The sequence below is a fragment of the Bison bison genome, unplaced genomic scaffold (genome assembly GCF_000754665.1).
Source record: "Bison bison bison isolate TAMUID 2011002044 unplaced genomic scaffold, Bison_UMD1.0 scf7180017864472, whole genome shotgun sequence".
NCBI lineage: Eukaryota > Metazoa > Chordata > Mammalia > Artiodactyla > Bovidae > Bison > Bison bison.
In genome coordinates, this window is record NW_011495033.1 from 12,886,774 (window position 1) to 12,913,423 (window position 26,650).

Here is a 26,650-nt window from a genome sequence, read left to right on the forward strand (position 1 = left end):
AGTTCTTCAAAATATATATACACTGCTACCAGTCCAAGCCACCATCTTTTGCCTATAATCTTAGAAAAACCTAATCATTTTGTTGTTCAGTGGCTAAGCCGTGTCCAACTCTTGCAATGCCAAGGACTATAGCCTGCCAGGCTCCTCTGTCCATGGGATTTCTCAAGCAAGAATACTGGAGTGGGTTGCCATTTCCTTCTCCAGGGAATCTTTCTGACCCAGGGATCAAACCTACCTCTCCTGCATTGCAGGTAGTCTCCTACATTTCAGGCAGATTCTTTACTGCAGAGCCACCAGGGAAGACCAAGAAAAACCTAATAACTTTTCTACAATCTCCCAGTTCCTTTTCGAAGACTCAATCCAGGCTAAAGTGTACACCAAACCTGAAATTCTTAACTTTCCAATTAAGATCCATCAGACTATTGCATAAGGAACAGCAGCTTCACCTGAACACAGGGTTGAACTGAGCATGTCATTATCTTTAAAGATTCTTCCAGTCTTAAAAATTCTGAGTGATTTGTTCATTCTGCCTGGTGTATACATGAAAGTGGACTATACTAGTCTCTGTACTTTCCGATATTATTTTTTTTGCTAGACATTAATTTAAATAAAAACTAAGAGTGTATCTTGGTCCCCTACTACAGTATTCATGGTCTGAGTTCTCCCCAGAATACCTCCTTGTAACTCAATCCTCTAGTATCTATTAAATCACAAGTGTCATATCCCTTAACACATAAAAGTGGGAGACTATTACTTAATGCTTATTATTAGCCCATCTTGTCCCTCAAATGACAGACTATAATTATAGTTGTGGGATATCATCTGTATATCCCTAACAACTGTAGTCAGAAAAAGAAAGCTGCTGAGAAATTCACAGTATATTTAAAACACAATACTCCATATAAATGAAAGAAATTCCTCTGCCACACATTGAAAAGCAACTTTAACTTATAGCTTTTGAAAAGTAAAATCACTCAGCCATGACAAAATACAATCCCTTAAAAGAATTCCCCCTGCATTATAATACTCAATGCCTGCGACATTTTTTTAATTTAATTTTTCTTGGAGTATAGTTGCCTTGCAATGTCGTGTTAGTTTCTACTGTTTAAAGTGAATCAACTATTCGTACACGTGTATCTCCTCTTTTCTGGATTTCTTTCCCGTTTAGGTCACCACAGAGCACCGAGTAGAGTTCCCTGTGCTATACAGCAGGTTCTCACTAGTCATCTGTTTTATACAAGTATCAGTAGTGTGAATATGTCAATCCCAATCTCCCAGTTCTTCCCAACACCCTCCTTTACCCCCTTGGTGTCCATATATTTGTTCTCGATGTCTATGTCTCTGTTCCTGTTTTGCAAATAAGATCATCTATACCACGCCTATTACTTTTTAATGACACTTTTTGCTTTGAATATGGAATTACCTACATTTGCTGTTGTTGCTGTTCAGTCACTAAATCATGTCTGACTCTTCGCAACTCCATGGACTGCAGAACACCAGGCTCCTCTGTTCTCTACTACCTCCTGGAGTTTGCTCAAATTCATGTCCATTGGGACGGTGATGCTATCTAACCATTTCATCCTCTACAGCCCCCTTCTCTGTCTGCCTTCAGTCTTACATTCAGCAAGCCAAAATACAGGTGAGTTTTCTTTTTCACACAGAGGAAAACATACTACTTTATACTAATATTATCTATACTAAATGTGACCTTCTGATATTATACAAAGTACCTAAGTTCAATGATAACGTTAATGGCAAAGGAAACCCTTCTGTTGGTTTTTTTTCCTACTGCTTTGATTAGACTGTTACTCTTCATATTAATGGAAGGAAAAATAGGAAAAAGGTTGAAATCAAGCAAAAAACCTTCTATTTCAGTACCAACAGGTTTATGTCTTAATTTACCTTTCGTCAATAAGGTCACTAAAATTGTTAAAATACAGACAATTCAGTTAATCATTAATTCAGCCTGCTAAAAGGAGCACTGAGCCGTCAGGAGTGATTATATGCCCACACATACATGAACTTATGCACCAGAGTATGAAAAGCTAACATTGCAAAGACTGCAGAAAGATGCTGGAGCTTGTTGGAATATCTGACCTTATCTTCTCCAATAGCAGCCTGGAAAGTAACAAAACATAAGCAAATAAGATGAACTATCACCAGAAACACTAGCCTCTACACAACTTACCTAAAGTCTTGGCATTTGCTAGGAGAGCTTCTTCGTAAGACAGAATATAATAAAGCACCAAGAGCTGTGCTGTGATACTGAAACGCTGATGAAGGCGGATGTTGTCACCCTGGGGGTCATATTACAAACAATACTGTTAAATTTCACGAGTGCTTTTTTTTCCCCCTTTGGCCAAAACAGGCAGTATGTGGGATCTGAGTTCTCCAACCAGGAGAACCCCTGCCCCCTGCATTGGCAGCACAGAGTCTAAACCACTGGACCACCAGGGAAGCTCCAATGAGTACTTTTTGATAGTAAAAGCACTCAAAATAGATTATTCGGTGTTGCTACTCCCAAGCTTAAAGAAACTGGGAGAAATTATTGCTGTCTTCACATTAAACTCAAATTGACAATGTGAAGTTTAAGTTAAATTTGAGATGGCTTGAGAGAGAAAATCAACATGCTTAACAGTCTTTAAACTTCCCTGGTGGCTCATACTGTAAAGTGTCTGCCTACAATGCAGGAGACCTGGTTTCAATTCTTGGGTGGGGAAGATCCCCTGGAGAAGGAAATGGAAACCCACTCCATCACTCTTGCCTGAAAAATCCCATGAATGGAGGAGCCTTGTAGGCTATAGTCCATGGAGTCACAAAGAGTTGGACACGACTGAGCGACCTCACAGTTTTTAAGACAGGGCTGCTTCTGAAAAAAGTTTACATTTACAGGAATCTCAAGTATTATCTGAAATTACCATGAAGAAAATAATTCCTAAAAAAAAGATAGTGTACATTTAAGTATATTTGGAGAAAAAAAGATTTACTCCAAATTTTCCAAAAATAATCTAGGTATATCTTAAATTCTCAGGAAGCTAGTTTAATGTGTTGAAATGTCACATAATCCTTTGTTAAACATACAACCTCCAAGACATTCCTTAAACTTTAAAATGGAGATTTTGAAATTCTTCTTCAAAAAGTGCCTAATCAACAAACTACATGGAATACCATTTTTTAATATTCATAAGTGATCTAAAGAACTGAATACCATTTTAAATTCAGAACCACCTAGAAGTGGTTCTCCTCTAATAATCTGGGGAAAAATGTGGAGTAAGTGTGAAGAATAAAAGAAAAATGAACTAATAAATGTTAAAAAAAACAACATTATTTTACCCCAGTGACTCCTTCGAAAATATTGAGTATCTCTTGTTCTGTGACTGGCTGATTTGTGGCTTCTGGATTAGATTTAGATGCAGGAGTAAGTATAGAATTTATGTACACGTCAATCAGAGGAAGTAACTGAGGATGGAGTGGAATGGAGGTTTCACAGAGCTGTCTATAAATCCAGTCCTAGAAAAGAAGGTGACAGGCACTAAATTATGGCAATAAGAAAAAGCAAGCAAAATTTTACAAGCACATATAATTTTACATGATTTATGAAAAAGTAAAACTCACTATTAACTTTTAGCAGTTGCTAAATAATATCATCCAGTTTCATAATTGCCTTTGATTTAAAAACGGAAACAATTTTTCTTTCCTAAAATTGAGAATATTATTCCATGGAAGATAAACCTAAAAATGACAGCTTGAGTTTAGAGTTTGGACTTGAGGTTTTTAATCTATTGGTTTTTAAGTAGTGGGAAAAACACCGTCAAGTCCCTTTTATATCTATATTTAGAGCACCATATATGCTGCTGTAAAAGACCCCACAGCAGAAAGGCATTTAGGGAAAGGAATAGTTTCTCACAACAAGCCTCAGACAGATTAAGAAGGTGGCTCTGACAACCACATATGGGAGATTAACTATCTGCACAAATGCAGGCCAAGAAGAAACACTGGGGGTGCATTTGGACCCTTAATTCTTTTCTACTTCACTTGCAAAAAATATAAAAAGCAGAAGATACAATCAAGATGGAAAATAACTTCACTACATCATAAAAACAAGGACAATCAAATGTGATATAGCAATGCATATGTTGTTCAGGGTTCTTTATAAATAAAATAGCCTCTTAGAAAGGGTTCAAACAAATTTTTTTCTATTTTAACCTCCTGTGGGTTAAGCTTTTTCTTTAGAGGACCTGTTTGCTATAGCCAACTATATAACAAATTGAAAACATATCAAAATATGTGCAAGCTTAATATTAGAAGTCCTTGTGACAAATGGATTATAATTACTGGTCATGGCTAACCAGCAACCTTCTAAGTTTGGTAAACAAAACCAAGTATAAAGAATGGCAATTTCTTACTAAAGTTTAATGAAATTGCTAAATATCATTGAGAATTTAAAAGGAATTAGTACTATTGTACATTATAACTGAACAGCTATACTGTTTTAAAAATCTGAAATTAAGAGCCTAATTACCATAACTATGTAAGTGAGGAGTAACTAAAAACCTTTCACATACAAATCCACAGTCAAGGTCTGCAAACTCAAAGAGAACTGGGAAAAAAGCATTCACTCAGATTTTAGCTTGAAGAATAAATGTAAGATCATACTTTTATTGATACTTTGTGTTTGGTGAAGGAACGACTCCTCAGAAGCTGGTAAATGCAATGAATAGGCAAAAATCCAGTAATATTGGCACTCAGGTTGCTGGTGACAGGGACTCGAACTGCATGAGCTGTGACAACCTAAAAGGGAAAAATAATAGCAATACATATGACAGAATCAGATACAAAATTATTATGAAAGAGAGAGAAGTAGCCAGGTGGACTGTCAATACTAATGTGGTCCTTTGGCGGGAGTGACAAAAACCAATCATGACATGACTTAATTATTTTGAGTGATGAGGTGGCATCACACATATGGGAATTTGTAAAGTTCTCTACTTTTTAAAAATTTACTTCTAAACACAGATACACTGCCAGGGGTTAGAGTAAAGTTAAAAAATATGCAAAATTTGGAATCATAAAATCTGGGCTCAATGACTATAATATATAAAACAGATAAACAACAAGTATTTACCATATAGCACAGAGAACTACATTTAATATAATAAACTATAATAGAAAAGAATCTTAAAAGAGAGAGGGGACATATGTATACATATGGCTGATTCATGTTGATGTTTGGCAGAAACCAACACAATTCTGTAATTATCCTTCAATTAAAAAAAAATAAATAAGAATACAAATATATATATACACATATATATGTATAACCAAATCACTTTGTTGTATATCTGAAACTAACATAATATTGTAGATCATCTATAGTTTAATTTTTTTTAAAAAAAAAGGAAAAAAAAGAATAGTTTCCATCATTGAAAAAATAAATTATTATTAGTATTACCCATGGACAAAAGTGCTGAGACCAAATAAGAACAAGTCAATACAAGAATAAGGAATTTAGACTCTAGCCTATAACCTAGTTAGACATGGCACCTTACAGCTAAAAGGTTTAAACAGATCTCTGTTATTTTTCTCCTAACAATCCCAATTGTCAGTGAACTTCCCTGGTAGCTCAGACGGTAAAGAATATGCCTGCGATGAAGGAGATCAGGTTTGATCCCTGGATCAGGAAGGTTCCTCTGGAGAAGAGAATGGCTACTCATTCTAGTATTCTTGCCTGGAGAATTCCACGGACAGAGAAGCCTGATAGGCTGCAGCGCATGGGTTGGCAGAGTTGGACACGACTGAGCCCCTAACACTTTGACCCCATGTGAGACCCCCGTCAACAGCATCTAAGACTATATTCTTAGGTATCTACTCAAAGTCTCCAAAGTAAGCAAATTTACTTAGCACACGCTTTTCTATGTAATAAATAGCTTTGAAAACAAATTCGAAACAGGATTTTTCTTTACAGAAGTTTCAAAGATTAAATAAATCATCATTGGAAACTAAAAAGGAATATAAAGACTATGTTATTCTCTTAAACTGAAACATACACAAGTTTTCTCACAAGGAATGTTATAAAATATAGTTAAAGAAGTACCTAAGATAATAGTTAAAACAAGTACCTGCTCAGTAAAAATTTCCTGTGTGAAGACAGTCTTCATCCTGCTCAAGGAGCTTGGCTTAATTACAATCTAAAACAACCAAAACACAACACTGTAAAGCAATTATATTCCAATAAAAAACAAGAAAAGAAAGGCTCTTTTCTACAAAAAAAAAAATAAAATAAAACAAAGCAACCAAAAGATTTCAACAGCAGGTGAAAATAAAATATATGAAGCACAATTTGACTTAATATATAAAATTAACATTCAAATACTCTGTTTCAGAAGTAGCTTCTCAAACCTAACACTAAAATGTATTTTTGCTCAGGAACCAAATATGAAAGTACTTAGTGGGACTTCCCTTATGATCCAGTGGCTAGACTCTGACCTCCCAATGCAAGGGGGCCCAGGTTCAATCTCTCATCAGGAAACTAGATCCCACATACCATAAGATATATACAGCCAAATAAATAAAAAAAAATTTTAAGTACTCAGTAAACATATTATTGCATTTTAAGTCAGTGGGAAGAAGTGGATTATTAATAAATGGAGGTGGGCTAGCTCTCTTTCTGGATAATAAACATTTGCATATGACATCATACCCCATATTAACTCCACATGTATTAAAGATTTAAATGTAAAACATGAGGCCACAAAAACACTAGAAGAAAATATAGGTGACCATTTCTATTAACCTGAGGAAAGAAAAGCACTTCTAAGCATAATAACAAAATAAGAACCACAAAAGAAACTTAATATATTACACACATAGAAAATAATTTTCACATGGCAGAAAAGACTGGGAAAAATCCTCTGCAACATATTATACTTCTCCATCTTTAAGACAATAAGGATTATAATATGCACCACTGATTTAATAGTAGCTTTTCAAGTAAATAAAGAAAGGCAAACACTATCACACTAACATTATGCATCAACTATAAAATGAATCCAAGTTTCAATATATGGTAAAATACATGTCTTGAATCAATGAAATATGATATACAAGGCATAACAGCATATCATTTATATATAAAGAGCACTTCTGAATCAGTAAAAGGAAAAATAAATCAATAAAAATCCCTATAGAAAAACTGGGACATCAATGTGTGTGTGTGTGTATATATATACACACACATGCTCAGTCGTGTCCGACTCTTTGCGACCCCATGGACTGTAGCCTACGAGGCTCCTCAGTCCATGGAATTTTCCAGGCAAGAGTACTGGAGTGGGTTGCCATTTCCTTCTCCAGGGGATCTTCCCAACCTAGGGACTGAACCCGGGTCTCCTGCATTGCAGGTAGAGGCTTTACTGTCTGAGCCACCAGGGAAGCCCTTACTTAGTACTGCTTTCTATAACTTTATCCTAAGGAAGGAATCCAAAAAGTGTTTGAAAATATACATGTATGGATGCCTGTGTGTATATTTACATACATAGGGTATTCATCTAAGCATTATTCAGAAATTAGAAAAATCTACATGGCAAATAAAGGAATCATTAAAAATGTCACAATCAGCTCACACAATAACTACAATGCAGCCACTGAAAATTATGTTGTATTAGAATATTTATTGATATGAGGAAGTGCTCATTATATATTGGTAAGTTCATTAAAACCACTATATATATATATATATATCAATTTAAAGAAAGAACAGATACCAGACTATTAATAGTACTTGATATCTCTGAACATGGAATTATATCTTTCCCTTCTTTACTATGTTTTCTACATAGAACATCTATTATTCTCGTAAATAATGTTTACATAATGTATTTTTTTAGAGAGCTCCTGATAAAGTTTCAAACTATTGAACAACTAAAATTACTTCAAAATAAAAACAACCTATTTGCTTAACATTACAAGAAAATGTCCAGTTAGAAACATCTTCTTTAGAAAGAAGATAAGAGGAAATTACCTTCATTCCCAAAGTGGAACAGACCAAGTCAATGATAGCACTGAGCTGGTTGCTATGAAAGTACATAGCGACCAATAATAACATCTCTCCAAAAGAAGCAGAGACGCCTGAAGTACTGTTGAAACAGAAAAGAAAATGTGAATTTCCAAAGGAAGGATAAGAAAACTTACTCAGCTATCTGATACAAATGAAGTCATCTTACCTTTCAAAGTAAGCCTCTTCTTTGATCATCCAGCTTAGCCACACTACCATCAGCTGCTCCTGTTCAGGAGTACTGTTAATATAGAAAATATATCAGAAGTCACTGGTCTAAATCAGATATACTAGCATAAGAATAAAAAAGCATTCTGGAATTATCTTTGGTGGAAATTATTTTTTCCACAAATGAATTGCTTATTGAATTGGCCATTAATTATCATTGAGATATGTAGTAGTTCTAGAGAAGAACAGAGAAACATAAATTTTCTCCATTAATAAGGACAGCCAAACCCTCTCAAAGTCTCAGTTACTACTTCTGCAGGTTGGAGAGGATAAACTTCCTCACATTCTGTAGAAAAACAAAGGTTCCTTGGGATTAAAATGTTAGAAGAATGTATATACTAACAGCCGATACTTATTTCCTATAGAAAAAATCCATAGTGTTGAAACTTAATCATTAAAAACTCACAAACTGAGTACGAGGACAGAAGCCAGACCAACTTTTACCTGGGAAATGAAATTTAGTTTGTAGAGGCATTTTGAGCAGAACTCAATATTAGAGGGAAATAAGTGATCATTATTCGAAAAAGTAAAAAGAGACAGCCAGGGGCTAACCATATATGAAGAACAGTTATAGAAATACATGAACACTGACTTGTTTCAAGCAAATTCCTAGGTATAGGTTGAAATGTACACGTCAATTTTGATCTGTAATAGTAATTTCCATTGATCCTCTTCTACTTCACTGCAGTATAAACAGGAAAAATAAAAACCAACCTCAAAGCCTGATACACAAAACTAAGAAAATTAGAAAGGTCATGCTCAACCATACATATATTACTCCACTTATACAAGACAATGTTATGTAATAGAAAGATTACAGCCTTTAGAGTCTGCCAGACCTGAGTTGGAATCTCTTGTCTGCCAATTACTGTTAGTGTGACCTTGAACAAGACATTTAAATTTCTTGTACTTTAGCTCTCCTACCTATAAAATATAAAGTAAATATTTATATTTTAGGTAATATATAAGTGTATAACTTTATATATAAAGTGTATAACTTAGGTAATATATAAGTGTATATAACTTTATATATAAAGTATATAAAGTGTATAACTTTATATATATAAGTATATAACTTTAGGTAATATATAAGTGTATAACTGAATCACTCTGCTGTATACCAGCAACTAACACAACACAAGAAACTGACTATACTTCAGTAAAACAAACTTTTTAAAAAAATTTTATTTATTTATTTGGCCACAGAGGATCTTAGTTGTGGCATGTGGGACCTAGTTCCCTGACCAGGGATCAAACCTGGGCCCCCTGCATTGGGAGCACAGAGTCTTAGCCACTGGACCACCAGGGGAGTCCCCAAAATAAACTTTTTAAAACAAGAAATTACTTCAGGTAAAGAGAAAACACTTCATTTCATGTACTTTAGTTTCACACATTCCTAAAACACACCACTCAAATTACATTAAAGGGATTTGCTTAAAACACATAAATGCTCAGGATGATAATGAAGGACAATACCACAAAATATTGGAAAGCTGGAGCCAATAAGGAGGAGGAAGAGTAACTGACTTAGCAGACCAAGAAAGCAGAATACTAAACTGGCAGGAAGGAAAACCAATCTACCACTTACACCACAGAATCCCCAAAGGGCTCAGGAACTGGCACCTCCAGGCGGTTTTGGGAGTGAGAATGAAGACAGAGACCAAATATAGACAGTCTGGATAGTCTAGTTGGACCTCCAGACCAACCCTCCACTCTGCCGTCCCCCAGCAGAGAAGAAACAAGATTGATTCTCTGGAAAAGGGAAAACTGACGGACAACCAGAGCTTTCTGCAGCGCCTTTTGGAAAGTAGAAGAATTAAGTGAACAGCTATAATGCAGGCTGAGACCTCCCAGCCCTTAACCCTCACTTTTTAACTTCACTTATGGATTTCTTCTCAGGCCTTCGCTCTCAGGCAAAAAAACAGTCTTCTCCAAGACTCTGAAAAGCCCAAGAGCTTTCTCATCTATGCGTTCAGAAATTCCAATTTGCTTTTTAGTCTCCTAATCTTAAATATGAACAATCAAGCATTACTAAACCTCTGAGAAAAATAGACACCAAAAAAAAAAAGGCAGAAAAAAAGAAACTTAGAGAAAAGAAACAGTACAAATAAGACCCCTCTGATCATTATGGGTAACATCAGAGAAACCATGCCACCATGAAGCATCAGACACTATAAAGAAGAAATAAGAAGAATAAAAATGAGCTCTTAGAAGTTAAAAATTAAATAGAAGGTTGAGAAAAAAATCCTAAAAGGTAACATGAGCAGTATCTTTGTGAAGTGATTGAAACGTTCTAAAATTAGATTGTGGTAATGGCTGTACAACCTTGTAAATATACTAAAAACTATTAAATTGTACACTTTAAACTGGGTGAATTTTATGGTATGTACTCCAGTACTCTTGCCTGGAAAATCCCATGGACAGAGGAGCCTGGTAGGCTGCAGTCCATGGGGTCGCTGAGAGTCGGACACGACTGAGCGACTTCCCTTTCACTTTTCACTTTCATGCATTGGAGAAGGAAATGGCAACCCACTCCTGTGTTCTTGCCTAGAGAACCCCAGGGACGGGGGAGCCTGGTGGGCTTCTGTCTATGGGGTTGCACAGAGTCGGACACGACTATAGTGACTTAGCAGCAGTAGCAAACTGTCTCCTAAAGGAGATCAGTCCTGGGTATTCATTGGAAGGTCTGATGTTGAAGCTGAAACTCCAATACTTTGGCCACCTGATGCGAAGAGCTGACTCATTTGAAAAGACCCCTGATGCTGGGAAAAACTGAGGGCAGGAGAAGGAGATGACAGAGGATGAGATGGTTGGATGGCATCACCGACTCAATGGACATGAGTTTGGGTGGGCTCCAGGAGTTGGTATTGGACAGGGAGGCCTGGCGCTCAAGGGGTTGCAAAGAGTTGGACACGACTGAGCGACTGAACTGAACTGAAACTGTGTCTCAATAATGCTGTTTTTTAAAAAGCAGAACAAAACAAAGATAAGGAAAGTAAAAAAGAATAAGAAAATACGATGATCACTACAGGAAGCCCAATATCAAAACAAGAGGAGGTTTCACAGAAACCAATGTGAAAGACAAATCCGTTCACAGAAATTTCCTAGAACTGAGCAATCTGAGTTCCCAGGTTGAAAAGGTTAACTAAATACCTAGGAGAAAGGACAAAAACAGACCCATACAACAGCACATCACCAAAAAATTTCAAAACCCTAGAAACAAAAAGTTAATCCTTCATGCTCCCATATTTTAAAAAAACAAGCCACAAAAAAGGACCAGGAATCAGAATGTTATCAGATTCCTCAACGGTAACACTGGAAGTTAGAAGACAATACAGCAAGACTTTCAAAATTCTCAAAGGAAATTATTTCCAACTTAGAACTCTATACCTCATCAAACTATCAACCAAGTGTTAAAGTAGAATAAAGACATTTTCAGAAATAGCCTAAATAATTTAATAATCTAAATAATGTAATTAATCTAATTAATCTAAATAATTTACCTCCTACATACCCAACTCTAAAGAAGCAAAATGAGGAAGCAAATGAAAAAAGATGGAGACATAAGATGCAGGAAATAGGAGACCCAACAAAGAAGAGTTAAAGCGAGTCCCCAGAATAATAGTGAAACGCAATTCCAGGATGAGAGCTGTGTATCTGGTGCAGAGGCAACCAGTTCAGATGCAAGGGGGTCAAAAAGCTTTAGGACGGACTGCCTCAAGAAAATGAAACCAAAAGAATAACTAATGAGCCCGAACATCTTGAGAGGAGGGTTAGATTGGCAGAGAGTTTGAAACTGCATTAATCTAAGTACATAAAACACCAAGCAAATGAAAAACAAAGAACAAAAGCAAACAGGACAATTCTTAATGGAAAAACAAGTTTTGCTAAAGAAAAGTAATCATCTATCGCTTGGCTGAGCTCCCAAGAGTGTAACTTAAACAATAAAGTACTGATCAAAGCAAAATAATAATAACTTATGTACAGGGAGAATGGAGAGATACAAAAGATACAGAGAAGGTTGAGGACAGAGAGAAGGAGAACTGATTTCTCATTCTCATAGTGGGACGTCAACAAATACTCCTAAAACAAAAAAATCAGGACATGGCAAATACAGACATAGTAATAAAGATGTGGGAGTCAAAACCAGAAGAATCACCTACAAGAACTGAAAGAAGCTGCCTCTAGGGAAGCGAAAAACAGGGCAAAAGGGATCAGGACGACCATTTGTCTCAAACCTTGAAGAGCTCCTTTGAATCCCTTAAATATATGTATATGAAACTTTGACAAAGACAAACGAAAGAACTGGCATACAGGAGATGCTATTGACACCCTTCTATTAAATGATAATGCCAATGTCCACACCTAGATCACTTTTGCAGTAAGTTAATTAATTCTATATATTGTTTTAATAAATAAACAAAAGCAGACCTTGGGAAAATAGAACAAGTATACAGCTGGGTACCTGACAAGTGTAGAAAAGGCCAGTAGCATGCAAAAGGAGAGTGAAACGAAGCGAACCCCAGCCGGTGTCGCAGGAGGACGGCTTGTCATCAACTGCAGTAATTGCTCAGCTTCTTCCTCAGTTGGTCTAAAAAAGGAATACACTATTAGGTTTTAGTTTTTTCAGTGGAGAGAAGGAAGAAGAGGGGACTTCTCAACAGTTCAACCTTTCAGATATAAATCCTAAGCTTTGGAATGATACCTCACTATTTACAAAATCTTTAATATCTTAAGATGTCAAAAGCAAAGCTGTTGAGTTTGCAACCAGTGCTCTTCCTCAGACACAAATACAGGTAGTCCTCACTTTGCATGGTAGTGTGCGACCACAAAAATAACCATGCAAGCTGAAACTGCATCATGATCTTAGTAATCAGTGGGGAAAATTACAACCGTTCCATTACCTCTAAAATTTCTGTCAAGACATTACAAACTCTGTTGGTTATAATGCCTAAGGAAACTTTTTAAAACAGTTAAACTAATATTTATATAGCATTCTATAATTGAATATATTAGAAACATCAGGAATTCAAGTGTTGTCTTTATAAGATTTATCAAGAGCAGTTTAAACAGCCCTTGCCATTTTCTCGTTGTATAACTTATAGAGTGAGCATCTTCTCTAGGCCTTGATGACTTATCATACCCTTCCCTTCGAAGTTTGGATCAGCTGTCAACATTTCATCCTGTGTACTCTCAGTCATGAAATATTTGAGTTCCTATAATGCAAAGATTTTTGCCACCATCAGTCTTCTGGAGGTCTTCATCCTTTTGGTCCCAGTGACTTCCCTCCAGTTCACCTTCACGAAATTCATCTGGCTATCATACCTAGGGTCTCTCAAATGTCAACATTCTCAGTCAACTATTTCTTCTATTTAGGTTTGGTTCAAATGTCACTTCTCTTTCTTTGCTACACTTTCATTTTTATTGGCCAATTCTCTCTTTCAATTATTCAATTTTGCAAAATATCACATAGGTTTATTCACTGAGAGACGAGGAGGCAGAACTACGACCCAACTTTGCTGTCTGTTCATGAACTGAGTGATAGTTGTTTATGGACCAGTTGCCAAAAGATTTTAAAAGAAATCCTATGATTGGTCACTAATCACAACGTGCTTCCACATAGTGACATGTGGCTTGAAAGTTTTCAGTAAACTTAGTACTTTGGTTAATGATAATAAATAAGAATTTGGTAAATGACTCACATAACTGATACATTACTTGTTGAGGGAGCAGTGTTATTTGATTAAAGTATGTTAACTGAAACTCATATGTATTGGGGTCATGAAAAGTGAGGACTATATGTATAACAGTTGAGGACATTAATCAAAAAGATATAGTACTGTGTCTAAGAAATCTTGTGCTTAGTAATTACAGACCAACTTTGAACAATCTATGATCTCAGTTGTAAAAGGAAACAGGGCAGATTTACTTCGGCTAGCTGTATGGGTTACATAAAGGATCCCTCTCAATCATTCACACAGTCATGTCAAGCTGCGAGTAAGTCATAGGTTTCTTAAACTGCTCTGGCTCCTCCCATATTTATATAATTCTATTTACGATCAGACTAAAATAGATGCATACATCCCAACTAGGAAAGTTCTGCCTTGGGACTTTCTTCTTGACATAGGTCAACTTACTACCTGAGCCCAACAGAAAACCCAAATCCTCTGAATAAAGGGCCTATGGCTCACTTTCTTGGGATTAGAAACAAGAAAGTAAAATGACAAAAAGGTAAAAGATCAAATTATTGAATACTTGAGTCCAGCGATCCCCATCAAAGCACAGTACAGACGTAAGAGTGCACTGGCTTTCACAACATGCTCTTCTTTCAGCCCCGAATACACAGATACATTGGGCTCCAGCTCCACATCAGCTTCTTCCGCAATGCGGGTACTTCTTACTGTGGGGAGAATGCCCATCAACTCCAGAAGAAGCTGCCTTCTCATTTGCCAAAGGACAGAACTACTGGTCTCTCTTTTTCTCTGGAGGAAATATGGACCACAAAAGGAAGAAAGCAAGGAGAACTTACTAAGTCAAAAGGAAGTTCAAACAAAACTCTCCAGTTAGACACCTGTAAATGATCCATTTGAAAGTGAAAGTCACTCAGTCGTGTCCGATTCTTTGCAACCCCATAGACTATACAGCCCATGGAATTCTCCAGCCCAGAATATTGGACTGGGTAGCTTTTCCCTTCTCCAGGGGATATTCCCAACCCAGGGACCGAACCCAGGTCTCCCGCACTGCAGGCGGATTCTTTACCAGCTGAGCCACAAGGGAAGCCCAAGAATCCTGGAGTGGGTAGCCTATCCCTTCTCCAGCAGATATTCCCAACCCATGAATTGAACCAGTGTCTCTTGCATTGCAGATGGATTCTTTACCAACTGAGCTATCAGGGAAGCCCTGATCCATTTAAGGAGGCTGTCATAACTTCAGAGTATCATTTTAATCCATTGAGCAAACTCACTGGTTCATTTGACAAATAATCTACTCACCCTTGGTTTCCCTGGTGGTTCAGACAATAAAGAATCTTCCTGCAATGCAGGAGACCCAGATTCAATCCTTGGGTCGGGAAGATACTGTGGAGAAGGGAATGGCTACCCACTCTAGTATTCTTGCCTGGGAAACCCTTGAACAGAGGCCTGGCAGGCTACAGTCCACCGGGTTACAAAAAGTCAGACACAACTGATCAACTAACACTAATACTATTCACCCTAATTTGGAAAGGTTGTACAGAAAACACTAAATAAATGATGATTTGAAATGTAAAATATCATGTAAATGATGCTTTCAAACACATAAAGACTAGTGGAGTCTTAAGTACAAAGTGCTCAGATTTTGGGCTTGGATTTAAATCGACAGAAGGGCTTGGATTTAAACAACAGCCCTGCTATTAACTATGTATGTTTAGATACATAAGTTAACCTGTCTCAGCCCCAACTTCCTTAAATGAGAAGGAAACTAATATTTTATTAATAATATTTAATTCCCAGGACTGCTGGAATTAGGAGTTTACAAGCCTGTCACCCCCACAGCTCTTCAGGCAGGGACAACATCTAGTCATCTCATACTCAGGAGGGCCTGACTTATGCCTGACATACAGCAAGCACTCAATATCTGTTAGATGAATGAACTAACAAAGATGATAAATATGAAAGCATTTCTAAACCACAAAGGGCTCGGGAAAAGTTGTTATTTTTAGAGTTTCAGAGTAAAATATGGTAAAATTTGTTTTAATAACAATGTTAGACACAAAGAACAATTACAAACAAGAGGCTTATACCAAGAGCTTAGCACAGTGCCTGAAATACACAAGGTACACAAAAAATGTCAACCTCTGGCAAAACTTAAAATTAGTTTTCAAATGGATTATAAATAAAGAAGAACTTGGATAAAGAAAAGTATAGTGAATTAATGGCATAAAAAAAACAGACTGTAGAAGGATCTAAGCAGTATATCTGCCACTGTGAAGTTCACAGACCTCAACAAGTTAAAAACCTTTCTGCCTTAGTTCCTGTGTAGGGACAGAACTCTATTCACAGTTATCATGAGATGTTTTTGAAAAGGTACAATATTTTGCAAGTCAAAAACTCTTGTAAAATATAATATATATTCATCAATAAAGGGATACATGTAGTCGATACACACAATAAAATATTAGGCTTAGAAAGGAAGGAAATTCTGACACTTGCCATAACATGCATGAACCCTGAAAACATTGTGCCAAGTAAAAAGAAGCCAAACGCAAAATGAGAAATATTGTATGATTCCACATTCAAGAGGTACCTAGAATGGGCAAAGTCATAGACACAGAAAGTAGAAGAGAGATTACCCAACACTGGGAGGAAGGGGGAATGGGAAGGTATTGCTTAATTGGTAGAGAGTTTCTATCAGATGATGAAAGAGTTCTGAAAATGAACAGTGGTGCTGGCTGCAGAATATAGTAAATGTAATTAATGCCACTGAACTGTGCACTCAGACCAAGATTCAAATGGTAAGTTTTATGTCATATATATTTTACCACAATAATTACATATGTGTGTATATATATATGAACCATAGTCTACAATAACAACTTATGGTGATGATCTAATATAGCAGTTCTCGTGTGTCTGACCCAGAAACCTGGAGATGACCAATACTTCCAGGGGATCCAAAAAGTCAGAATATCTCAACATTACAGACCTTTTTTACTCATTTTCCCACAAGTATATAGTGCAGCTTTTCTGAAGGCTTCTATTAAGCCAGACGTTAAAGAGATTTGCAACAAAGTACAATGATATCACTCTTCTTGGTAAATTTTTCTTTTGCAAAAAAATTAATTTTCTATTAAAAAAAAGTCACATTTAATAAGATTAGGATTATTTTTAAATAAATTAAATAAATATTTCAAAAATTTCAGTTTTCCTTTCTAGTACGGTAAATATCAACAGATAACGGCCAACACAAAAGCGCTTTGTGTCCTCAATGATTTATTGTAAAATCTCAGGAAGTCCTGAGACTTAAGAAGTCTGAGAGCCACTGCCCTAATGACATCATTCTAAAAGTGTTTCTTCCTCCTTTACTAACTACTAACATAGCTTGATCCTTGGCCTAAACACATATTTCTCCCTCACCTGCTGTCCATTTCGGATAAAAGTTCCAAACCAGGTCCGGACTTTCGCATTTGTTCCAAGAAGCAAACCACTAACAAAACAAACCAAGTCACTCACTCCATCTTCACTAGCTTCATTTTTAGTATGATCCAATGTCAAAGCCACTCCGAGACCTGGCAAGTGACATTCTTCCACCTAACAAAGCAAAGAAAACAAATTGAACTCAGTATCATGAGGAGAAGGGCCAGGATTATCCAGAATCTGAAGCATCTAAAGTTTAGGGGAAGACATAGCACAAAGCACAAAAATCTAAAGAAGGTAATATATCCGGTATATAATTCCAAATCTCTGCAAGATTCAAAAAAAAGGTCCTGAAAAAAAAAAAAGTTCCTGGTCCTAATATAAAGGCTTTGGTCTCATAAAAATAGTAAGATCTCTTACCACCATGCCTCGGACCTTCAAGGCCTGAGAAGGATTCATTTTACATAAGAAGCGTAAAGCATCCGTCCTCCGCCTTCCTCCAAGACTCTCTTCGTCTTGTCGTTCTCCATTTTTGATCAGGCCCCTACAAACTGAACATTTAGTAGCCTCTGTTACTTTAAGCTTTTTAAGTAAGATGTCAGAATCAATGTTTTCAGCCTTGACAATCATTCATTTACACAGATTAGATATTACAGAAGAAAAGGATCAGGAAACTTGAAAGCATAGCAATAGAAACTGGTTGAAATCCAGCAGAGTGAGAAGAGCCTCAAAAAATGAAGTGATCCATGGAACATCAAGTAGTTCTACATACTTGTAATTAGAGTCTCAGAAAGAGAAAAAGAATGAAAGACAAACATGTATTTGAAGAAATTTTTCCAAATTTGATGAAAACTATAAACCTAGAAAATCAGTGAAACCCAAGCAGGAGAAACACTAAATCATAACACGATTTATCATAATCCAATCTCTGAAAACCAGTGATGAAGAAAAAATCTTAAAAGTAGCCAGAAAGGATAAAAAAATGAATAAAAGTAGCCAGAGAGAAAAAAGAAATATACAGAGGAACAGAGATAAAAATGACCACAGCCAAGAGAATAACATCTTTAAAGAGCTAACAGAAAATGTCAACCTAAACCTTCATGGAATAGTCAGTAAATCTCTTAGAAACAAAAAGAAAATAATATTAATACTTCCATTTTACAAGTAAGAAGTTAAGTACCTCGATGGAGATCACACAAAGAGTGAGTCACAAAGCCAGAAATTATGAACCCCAGATCTAGCGCTTTTTTCTCCTTGACTCTCAATTTGCAAAACATCTTGCTCAATAAATGTAATTTTTATATCACTCAGACCCAAACCACAATCTTCAGCTACTAGCAGTTCGAAACACAGGTGAAAATTTTAGTTGATTTTTCCCAATTTCTACCCTATACTTTTCTGCAAGCTGACAGCAATAAGGCTAAAATACGGAAGTCTGATTGCTGGTATTTCTGATCCATATATCTCATGTTGCCCTCTGGCTATTTCACAGATAAATATCCTCTCCCCTTTGTTCAATGAACACAGAAATTATAGCTTCTATGTCTTTAGTATTTTTTACTTCCCTATTATAGCACTTGTGACAAATGCAAAAAAAAAAAACAAAACAAAACGCTGCATACTCATTGTATTTACATTTGTAATTTCCAAACAATTTTGAATTCTCTAAATTCAGTATTTCTATAATTGTTTATTGTTTAGTGACTAAGTTGTGTCCGACTCTTTGCAACCCCGTGTACTGCCAGGCTCCTCTGTCCATGGGATTTTCCAGGCAAGAATACTGGAGTGGGTTGCCATTTCATTCGCCAGGGGATCTTCCCAACCCAGGGATTGAACCTGCATCTCCTGCACTGGCAGGCAGATTCTTTACCACTGAGCCACCTGGAGAGCCTATTTCTACAGCATTCACTAATAAATTTTCAAAAAATAAAATCTCAGATAAAACCTTATAAATGTTTCTTCTTCGCTCAAAAAATAGGTCCCACACATGCCCAAGCAAATCTCTTCAATATCCCTTTTTGTTATTGCTATTGTTTTATTTTTATTTTCTTTTGTTTTTGGCCACGCTGCATAGCAAGATCGTGGTTCCCTGACCAGGGATCAAACCCACACCCTCTCCACTGGAAGCATGGAGTCTTAACCACTGGACCACCAGGGAAGTTCCCAATATTCCACTTTAAAATTGCATTTACCTTCATTAAAACTATCAGGAACATTGGCCACCAACAGACACAAGAACCAGGCACCATTTCTAACATGGAGCAAGGCTTCAGCTACATCAACTATAGGAAGCAGGGAAGGGAGCTCTATAAGAAAACAAAATCAGTGTTATTACTAAGGAGTGATATTTCATTGTATTATACATCAAACATCTTTGACATTTCACCAATGATATTTAAAAGCAAATAAATCAAGGTACTTTCTTTTCACAGTCTCGAGCTGACTTGTCCAGTAGGGCAGCCACTAGCCACATGTGATTATTTAAATTAAGCTAAAAATAGTTCTGCTCCTCAGTCACACTTGCCACATTTCAAGTACTCCAAAACTACACGTGGCTAGTGGCTACCGTATGGAACACAGAACACTGTCATCGCCGCTGTGGTGGACGGTGTTGGTCAAAAAAGTTACTTTGATGAAAAGTTTCTCTGCATTTCTGTGTCTTCTATCTTTTCATTCTGATCATGCACACTTGTTATAAAGAACCCAGAAAATACAAAAAGCACAAAGAATAAAAATAAAGTCAGCTCTAATCCCATCACTCAAAGTTAGTAATTTGCAAGATCTGATTTTAATTCCCCTATGAGTATCACTGTACTTTTAACAAAACTAGGATTTTATTCTACTTACCCTTTTGCCACCTGCTTTTTTCATTTAACATATATTGTGAACATTTTCCAAAATGATTAAAGTTCTTCAAATATACACCATTTTAATGGCAGCAGAGTACACCCTACTATGGAAATAATATAATTTATTTAATCATTGTGCTACTATTAGTCCTTTTGACCTAAACTTTTAAGGTATATTCTTAATTAGGTGAACTTTCAAATAACACAACATTCCAGGTTAAGAAGTTACACAGTTATCGTTTAACAGCATCTGAAATATGTCTTAGCATTCATACAGTACCTGCTTGTAAAATACAAAGTACATCTGCAGCTTCCTCCAAGTAGACTGGGCTCTCAAATAGCTCAGATGATTTAAAAAAAAATTCTCCACTGGACTCAGATACCTTGAAAAGAAAGAAAGAAAAATGATGAGCTCTCTTAATTTCAGGTAATGAATTGGATCCCTTACTATGCTTGCAATTATTTGTTGAGCTTACAGACCATGTCTCTTAATAGCCATTAACATACGGTAGAAGAACATGCAGGACTGGATGAATTTGTACCAATTTAACCACAATTAGTCAGTCACATTACTATTCCAGACATGCAATATAACTCTTACTAATTTATTTCTATATAAATATTTGGAGACATCTGGAGTTAAAGACAAGCCAAAGATGTGAACCAGGAATGCTACCTAGGTCACTTATTTCGTTACAGCCATTAAGAAAAAGATACAGGAAAATATTAGTTAAAATTAAAGACTAGATAAAGGAATTCCCTGGAGGTCCGTGGTAAGGATTTCATGCTTTCACTATCAAGGGCCCAGGTTCAACGCCTATTTGGTGAACTAAGATCACACAAGCCACATGGCATAGCAAAAAAATAAGAAAAAGAAAAAAAGAAAATGAAAAAGAAAAAATTAAAGAGTATGAGTACAGAGGAAAAGAGTTGAGGTAAATAACTTTGTAATAGGAAAAAAAATTAAGATTTATAACATATCTTAAAAACTACCTAGAACTAAACAAATCTCTCCCTTATCAGTATTTTCTTTGGAAACAGAATTTAGGTTTTATTGGTCCACAATTTATAAAATTAAACTTTATTTATTATAAAGTAACTGACCTTGAGATTCTCAAAGTAAAAACATCTGTTTCTCAAATTCTGAGCCCCATCTCACATAAGATGTCTTAACATCAAGATCCAATTTGTATGGTAACTCCTGACAGTCACAAATTTAAAATTCGGATTTTCAGTTAACCATCATCACCCAAAGTCCATGACCTAATCTATGTACACCTGAAATAAAACACTGAAAATCTTCAGCGAAAATAAATAAAGCAACTTATCTTTTTGCTGAGACAAGAGGCTGAACAAATATCCCACATCCAATTCGCCTCAATATTCCCCACTCACTGTTATGTATGATGTATGTAATTCACTCAGTATCTAAAGGAGTCACACATATTTTGAAGAATCACGTACATACTTCACATATTTACTGTGGGAAATCATATCTTATAGAGATATTATCAACTTTGGTGATTTACAAGTCTTGAGCTATGTATCTATTAAGAAGTCATCGTACGGACTCCATACAGGAAAAAAAAAAAACCACCTTACGATACAGAATGCAGAGCAGACATAAATGAGAGAAAACAGCAATTATAAAACAGCCTTCAAAAGGAGGCACTTAATATCTGTTCAAGCCTTTGAAAGGAAGACACTTGATTAACAAATAGGATATGTGTCGAAGAGGATGGAAGCTGCCTGCCTTCCTGCCTGTTTCTACCTTTTCTTTTTTTTTTTTCGCTGCATCAGGTCGCAGTTGCAGTACAGGGGCTTAGTTGCCCCGGCCATTTGGGATCTTAGTTCCCTGACCTGGAATCAAACTTCCCCTACACTGGAAGGCAGATTCTTAACCACTGGACCACCAGGGAAGTACAGCCTGTTTCTATCTTTTATGTGTAGACATCAAATCATGCACATTTTGAGCTGTGATTAAAATAAATGCACCTTGTTCATAATCGCCAACAGTTCACTAAGCACAAGACGCAATCGACGAGGTGAATCACTGTGTTCAAACTCTAAAGTCAGTCCATGCTGAAGCTGTGATACCAGGATGCTCTCTCCACTGCCTCCTCCAAGTTTATGCCTAATAAAGTACACACATGTAAAACAATTATGAGAACACTGGCACAGAAATAAAAGCATAAAAACTATCTTTTATAGAAATAATCTACAAAAGAATGTGTGAATTCTTCTGATATATTTCATGAATGTATTACTTCTGAATACTATATTGTCTATTTCAGAGATTTACAACCTGTGTAAAGACTCCAATCACAACTGACAGGTTAACACCCACTTCCACTAATAACAGTGGCTCACAACTGGACCCACAATGGGCAAGGAAGGACAAAGCATGCCTCAAACTTGGGGAACTCAATGTAAGCTTAACAAGCCTCCCAGGAGACTCCAATAAATCCTTCTGCTCTTAGGAAACTTACTCTATCCACTTCCCACTGAGAGCAACTGGCCTAATCATTTGAGCCTGCATACATCCATAAGTCAGCTCAGGCTGTTTTTGCAACGCCATGGACTGTGGCCCACCAGGCTCCTCTGTCCATGGGATTTCCCAGGCAAGAATACTGGAGTGGGTTGCCACCTGTCTCCAGGGGACTTTCTCGACCCAAGGGTTGAAATGGCATCTCCTCCATTAGCAGGCAGACTCTACTGTCTGAGCCACCAGGGAAGGCCTGAATACAAATGTATATACAACCAAGGTTCTCAGCACATTTCACAATACAGAATTCAAATGATCCTAGAATTTTAATTATAAATAAAAAATAACTTTAAAAAAATGCTCTCCAAAGTTTAGAGTCCCAATCTTCTCTTTTTTGGAAGAATGCGCTGCGATAAGAAGTCCTAAAAAGCTCCAAAAAATTTTGATTTCCTTTTTTTTTTTAAAGCATATCCAAGTAAATACCAATGCACATATTATACAATGTTCATTACCTAAGCTGTTGCTCTTTGCTGGCATCCTGTTCTAAAGCATGAAAGTCCACAGACAGCAGCGCAACAATAGAATTGACAGCTTCCACTCCAGAGAGAAGACGAAGGATGAGTTTTTTATCCTGAGCCCAGCTTTGGCTCTGGTCAGCAGGGGCACAAAGTGCCATCCGCACCAAGCAGGGCAGGAGAAGTCTCAATTCGGGATCACTTAAAGATGCCAAACGAACAACATCCACCTTCTGCATTGCCTCAAAAGCAAAAGGACTGACAAACTGAAGGCTCGTACACTCGGTCATTGTCACTGTTGATCCTAGTGGTTAAAAAAAGAAAAAAACGATGATGCTTGGTGGAAACCAATGCAATGTTGTACAGTCTTACAGTAAATGCAATACTTATAAATCCTTCAATTAAAATTTTTTTAAAAAAGCAAAGAAAGTAGGGGTATAACTGCACATATATGAATGCCCCTCTTTTTAAAAACTCTGAAAAATGTGGTTTATCTTATATGTTGGCACTATTCCTGGCACAATTACTGACTCCCTATGTTTCTACTGCCATCTGGAAAATGAGAAAGAAAATAGTACACTAACGTCTTCCAGCCTCAGGGATCTTCTGTTCTAATACTCTCATTTTGCAGAGAAAAAATAGGAAAGCCAGAGAGATTAAGTAACAGGCCCAGAGGAGTATTACTAGTCGGCGGCAAAATCTAAAGTTGAACCCTCCTCTACTAAATCCCAGTGCAACACCTTCTCCACTATAGCAATCATCTGAGGGCCACAATCCAAAGTAAAAGAGCATAACTAAGAATGCTCATCTTCAATACCTCTTTAATCTCGCATGCCTACCCAGAACATGTAAAGAACTGTTAGGTTCTTTTTCCCACCCTCCACGGGTTGGCAGAAGCACTGGTAAACTGCCTCACCAGCCAGAAGCTATGCCAGCTTCAAAGCTCTGGAGACCAGAACTCTATCCTATATCCCCTGTTACTAGGTTAAAAAAAAGGAAAAAAGAGAAAAGAAAACAGCTGCGGAGGTCCAATTAGCTCCTAGCAGAAAGGAGAAGGCTGAATCCCACTTGAGCACTTCTCAAGAGTAATCAGAAACAAAAAAACTGGTAGCCAAAGCCATCCCCTCAGAGACCCATAGACTAGCAGGATCATGCGTAACAAGAGCCGTGAGCAGAAACGTTCTGCTTTTCAGCAAGAGGAGCTGGCCTTTTAACAGAGGGGCGGGCTGAGAGAGCAGAGGCAAGGAGACCTGAGCGCTCATAGGTCTCGCCCTCGGGCGTAACGTGAACCAACCAGTCCCTCCGCTGGAGAAAAGTCGGGCCGGTGGCGGACACGGACCCCGAAACGCTCCGAGGCCTTAGAAGCGGGAGCCTTATACCTTCAGGTCTACCCTCCGGCCTCCCGGGACCCCACACGGATTCCGCGCCCTACCGGCGGGGCGCGGTAGAAATCCAGAGCGCGGTCCGAGGTTGGGCCTAGGCGAGAACCCGGCTTCCCCAGCCCTACAGCTCTGCCCTGAGTCGACCTGGGCACCAAAAACCCCAGACGTCGGGATCAATCAGGCCGGCGGTGCGACGGGGGCTGGATGGGGACACCGCGCAAAGGCAGAGCCTGGACTGCAGGGACGGAAAAGCTGAGGAGACTGTTTCCACCCGCACGCAGCACCTTCATTCATCCCCAGCGTCTGGCTCCGGTCGGCCACCGTACTGGACTGAGAGGAAGGCTCGCTGCGAGAGGACACCCGGAGGCGGCGGCGGGGACGCAGGGGCGCGGGTGCGCGGCCCCGCCCCTTCCTCCGCCTCCGTTAGCGCTACTTCACCCTGGATGGCTGTTTCCAGTCTCATTTCCAGAGCATACCGGCTGAATCCCTTTAGCTAAATCATTAAGCCTCTTCGCGCTGCCGTGTCATCATCACCGGATTACTGTGGCATTCAAATGACAGCGTTATGTAAAATGTTCAGGTTGCCGCACGGTTCAGTTGGCCAGAACGCTAAATGGAAACCAGACAGTTACACCTTTCCGTCTCTGCTTCTGCCTTTCCAGCACCGCAGTTCTTTCCAGCACCGCAAATCCTGGGATTTGCAGGAGAATTTAAAAAGTAATCTAACCCTGAAGCATTATTCTGCTCTTGATCTCAAAACACAGTCATGAGTTAAAGATGGTTATTTTGGGTTCTCAGGAAGCATAGATCCTTTGTGGGCGATGGATGGCATTTTAGGAGTTCTCTAGAACCCCTGCCGAATTGTGAATGCTTGAGCTTCTTGTGGAAAGAGGGTCCAAAACTTTGAACAACTTCTCAAAGGACTTTGGACCACCCAGAAGACCAAGTATGCAATATATTTGCATATTATTTCTGGTTTCTGGTTCAATCCATGTGTATTTAACACTTTCTATTCACCAGATATTATGCGAGGTACTGAAACAAAAATATTTTACAGAGATACAGTACTTTATACTTTATATTAGGTTGGTGCAAAAGTAGAGGTTTCTGACCATGAATTTTAAGTCATTATAAGTAGGCTCAGACACATCTTTATTAATCAAGATAGGAATCATTACAATAAACATTATTGCCAAAGAGAAATAAATTTGTTTATTCCTGTAGAATAAAAACCCGTGCCTTAGGATTCGAGGAACTCTTGGAAAGCATTTTCTGCCTCCTGCTGGTTGTGGAAGTGTTTTCCTTGCAAAAAAGTTGTCAAAATGCTTGAAGTGGTAGTTGGATGACAAGAGGTCGGGTGAATGTGGCGGATGAGGCAAAACTTTGTAGCCCCATTCTTTCCACTTTTGAAGCATTGGTTGCGCTACACGTGATCAGGGGTTGTCCTGGAGAAGAATTGGGACCTTTCTGTTGACCAATGCTGGCTGCAGGCATTGCAGGTTTTGGTGCATCTCATCAATTTGCTGAGCATACTTCTCAGATGTCATGGTTTCACCAGGATTCAGAAAGCTGTAGTGGAGCAGACCAGCAGCAAACCACCAAACAGTGACCATGACCCTTTTTTTTTTTTGATGCAAGTTTGGCTTGGGAAGTGCTCTGGAGCTTCTTCTCTGTCCAGGCACTGAGCTGGTTGTCACCGGTTGTTGTGTTAATATACAATCCGATCAAGAAATGGTTTGTTGTTGTTGCATAGAATAAGAGAAGTTCAGTTCAGTCGCTCAGCCGTGTCCGACTCTTTGCGACTCCATGAATCGCAGCACGCCAGGCCGCCATGTCCATCACCAACTCCCGGAGTTCACTCAGACTCTCGTCCATTGAGTCAGTGATGCCATCTATCCATCTCATCCTCCGTCGTCCCCTTCTCCTCCTGCCCCCAATCCCTCCTAGCATCAGTCTTTTCCAATGAGTCAACTCTTCGCATGAGGTGGCCAAAGTACTGGAGTTTCAGCTTCAGCATCATTCCCTCCA

General features: G+C 37.8%; 1 protein-coding gene across 3 annotated transcripts in view; it reads right to left on the minus strand.

Moving 5' to 3' along the window:
* The window catches only part of INTS2 (integrator complex subunit 2), a 56,912-nt gene extending 31,920 nt beyond the window's left edge, over nucleotides 1-24,992 (minus strand). Inside the window, exons 1-15 of one of the 3 annotated variants that reach the window (XM_010861592.1) lie at nucleotides 24,907-24,992; nucleotides 23,238-23,544; nucleotides 22,236-22,374; nucleotides 20,521-20,623; nucleotides 19,584-19,697; nucleotides 17,812-17,942; nucleotides 17,392-17,565; nucleotides 14,534-14,760; nucleotides 12,744-12,869; nucleotides 8,220-8,291; nucleotides 8,018-8,132; nucleotides 6,120-6,188; nucleotides 4,657-4,791; nucleotides 3,334-3,510; nucleotides 2,189-2,297 (exon numbers count right to left, since the gene is read on the minus strand). In XM_010861592.1, the coding sequence (XP_010859894.1) occupies nucleotides 2,189-2,297; nucleotides 3,334-3,510; nucleotides 4,657-4,791; nucleotides 6,120-6,188; nucleotides 8,018-8,132; nucleotides 8,220-8,291; nucleotides 12,744-12,869; nucleotides 14,534-14,760; nucleotides 17,392-17,565; nucleotides 17,812-17,942; nucleotides 19,584-19,697; nucleotides 20,521-20,623; nucleotides 22,236-22,374; nucleotides 23,238-23,544; nucleotides 24,907-24,916 (2,008 nt within the window). In that variant the 5' untranslated portion in view covers nucleotides 24,917-24,992. The other 2 variants (XM_010861594.1, XM_010861593.1) reach the window with 2 other exon arrangements.
* Between the last annotated feature and the right edge of the window lie 1,658 nt (nucleotides 24,993-26,650).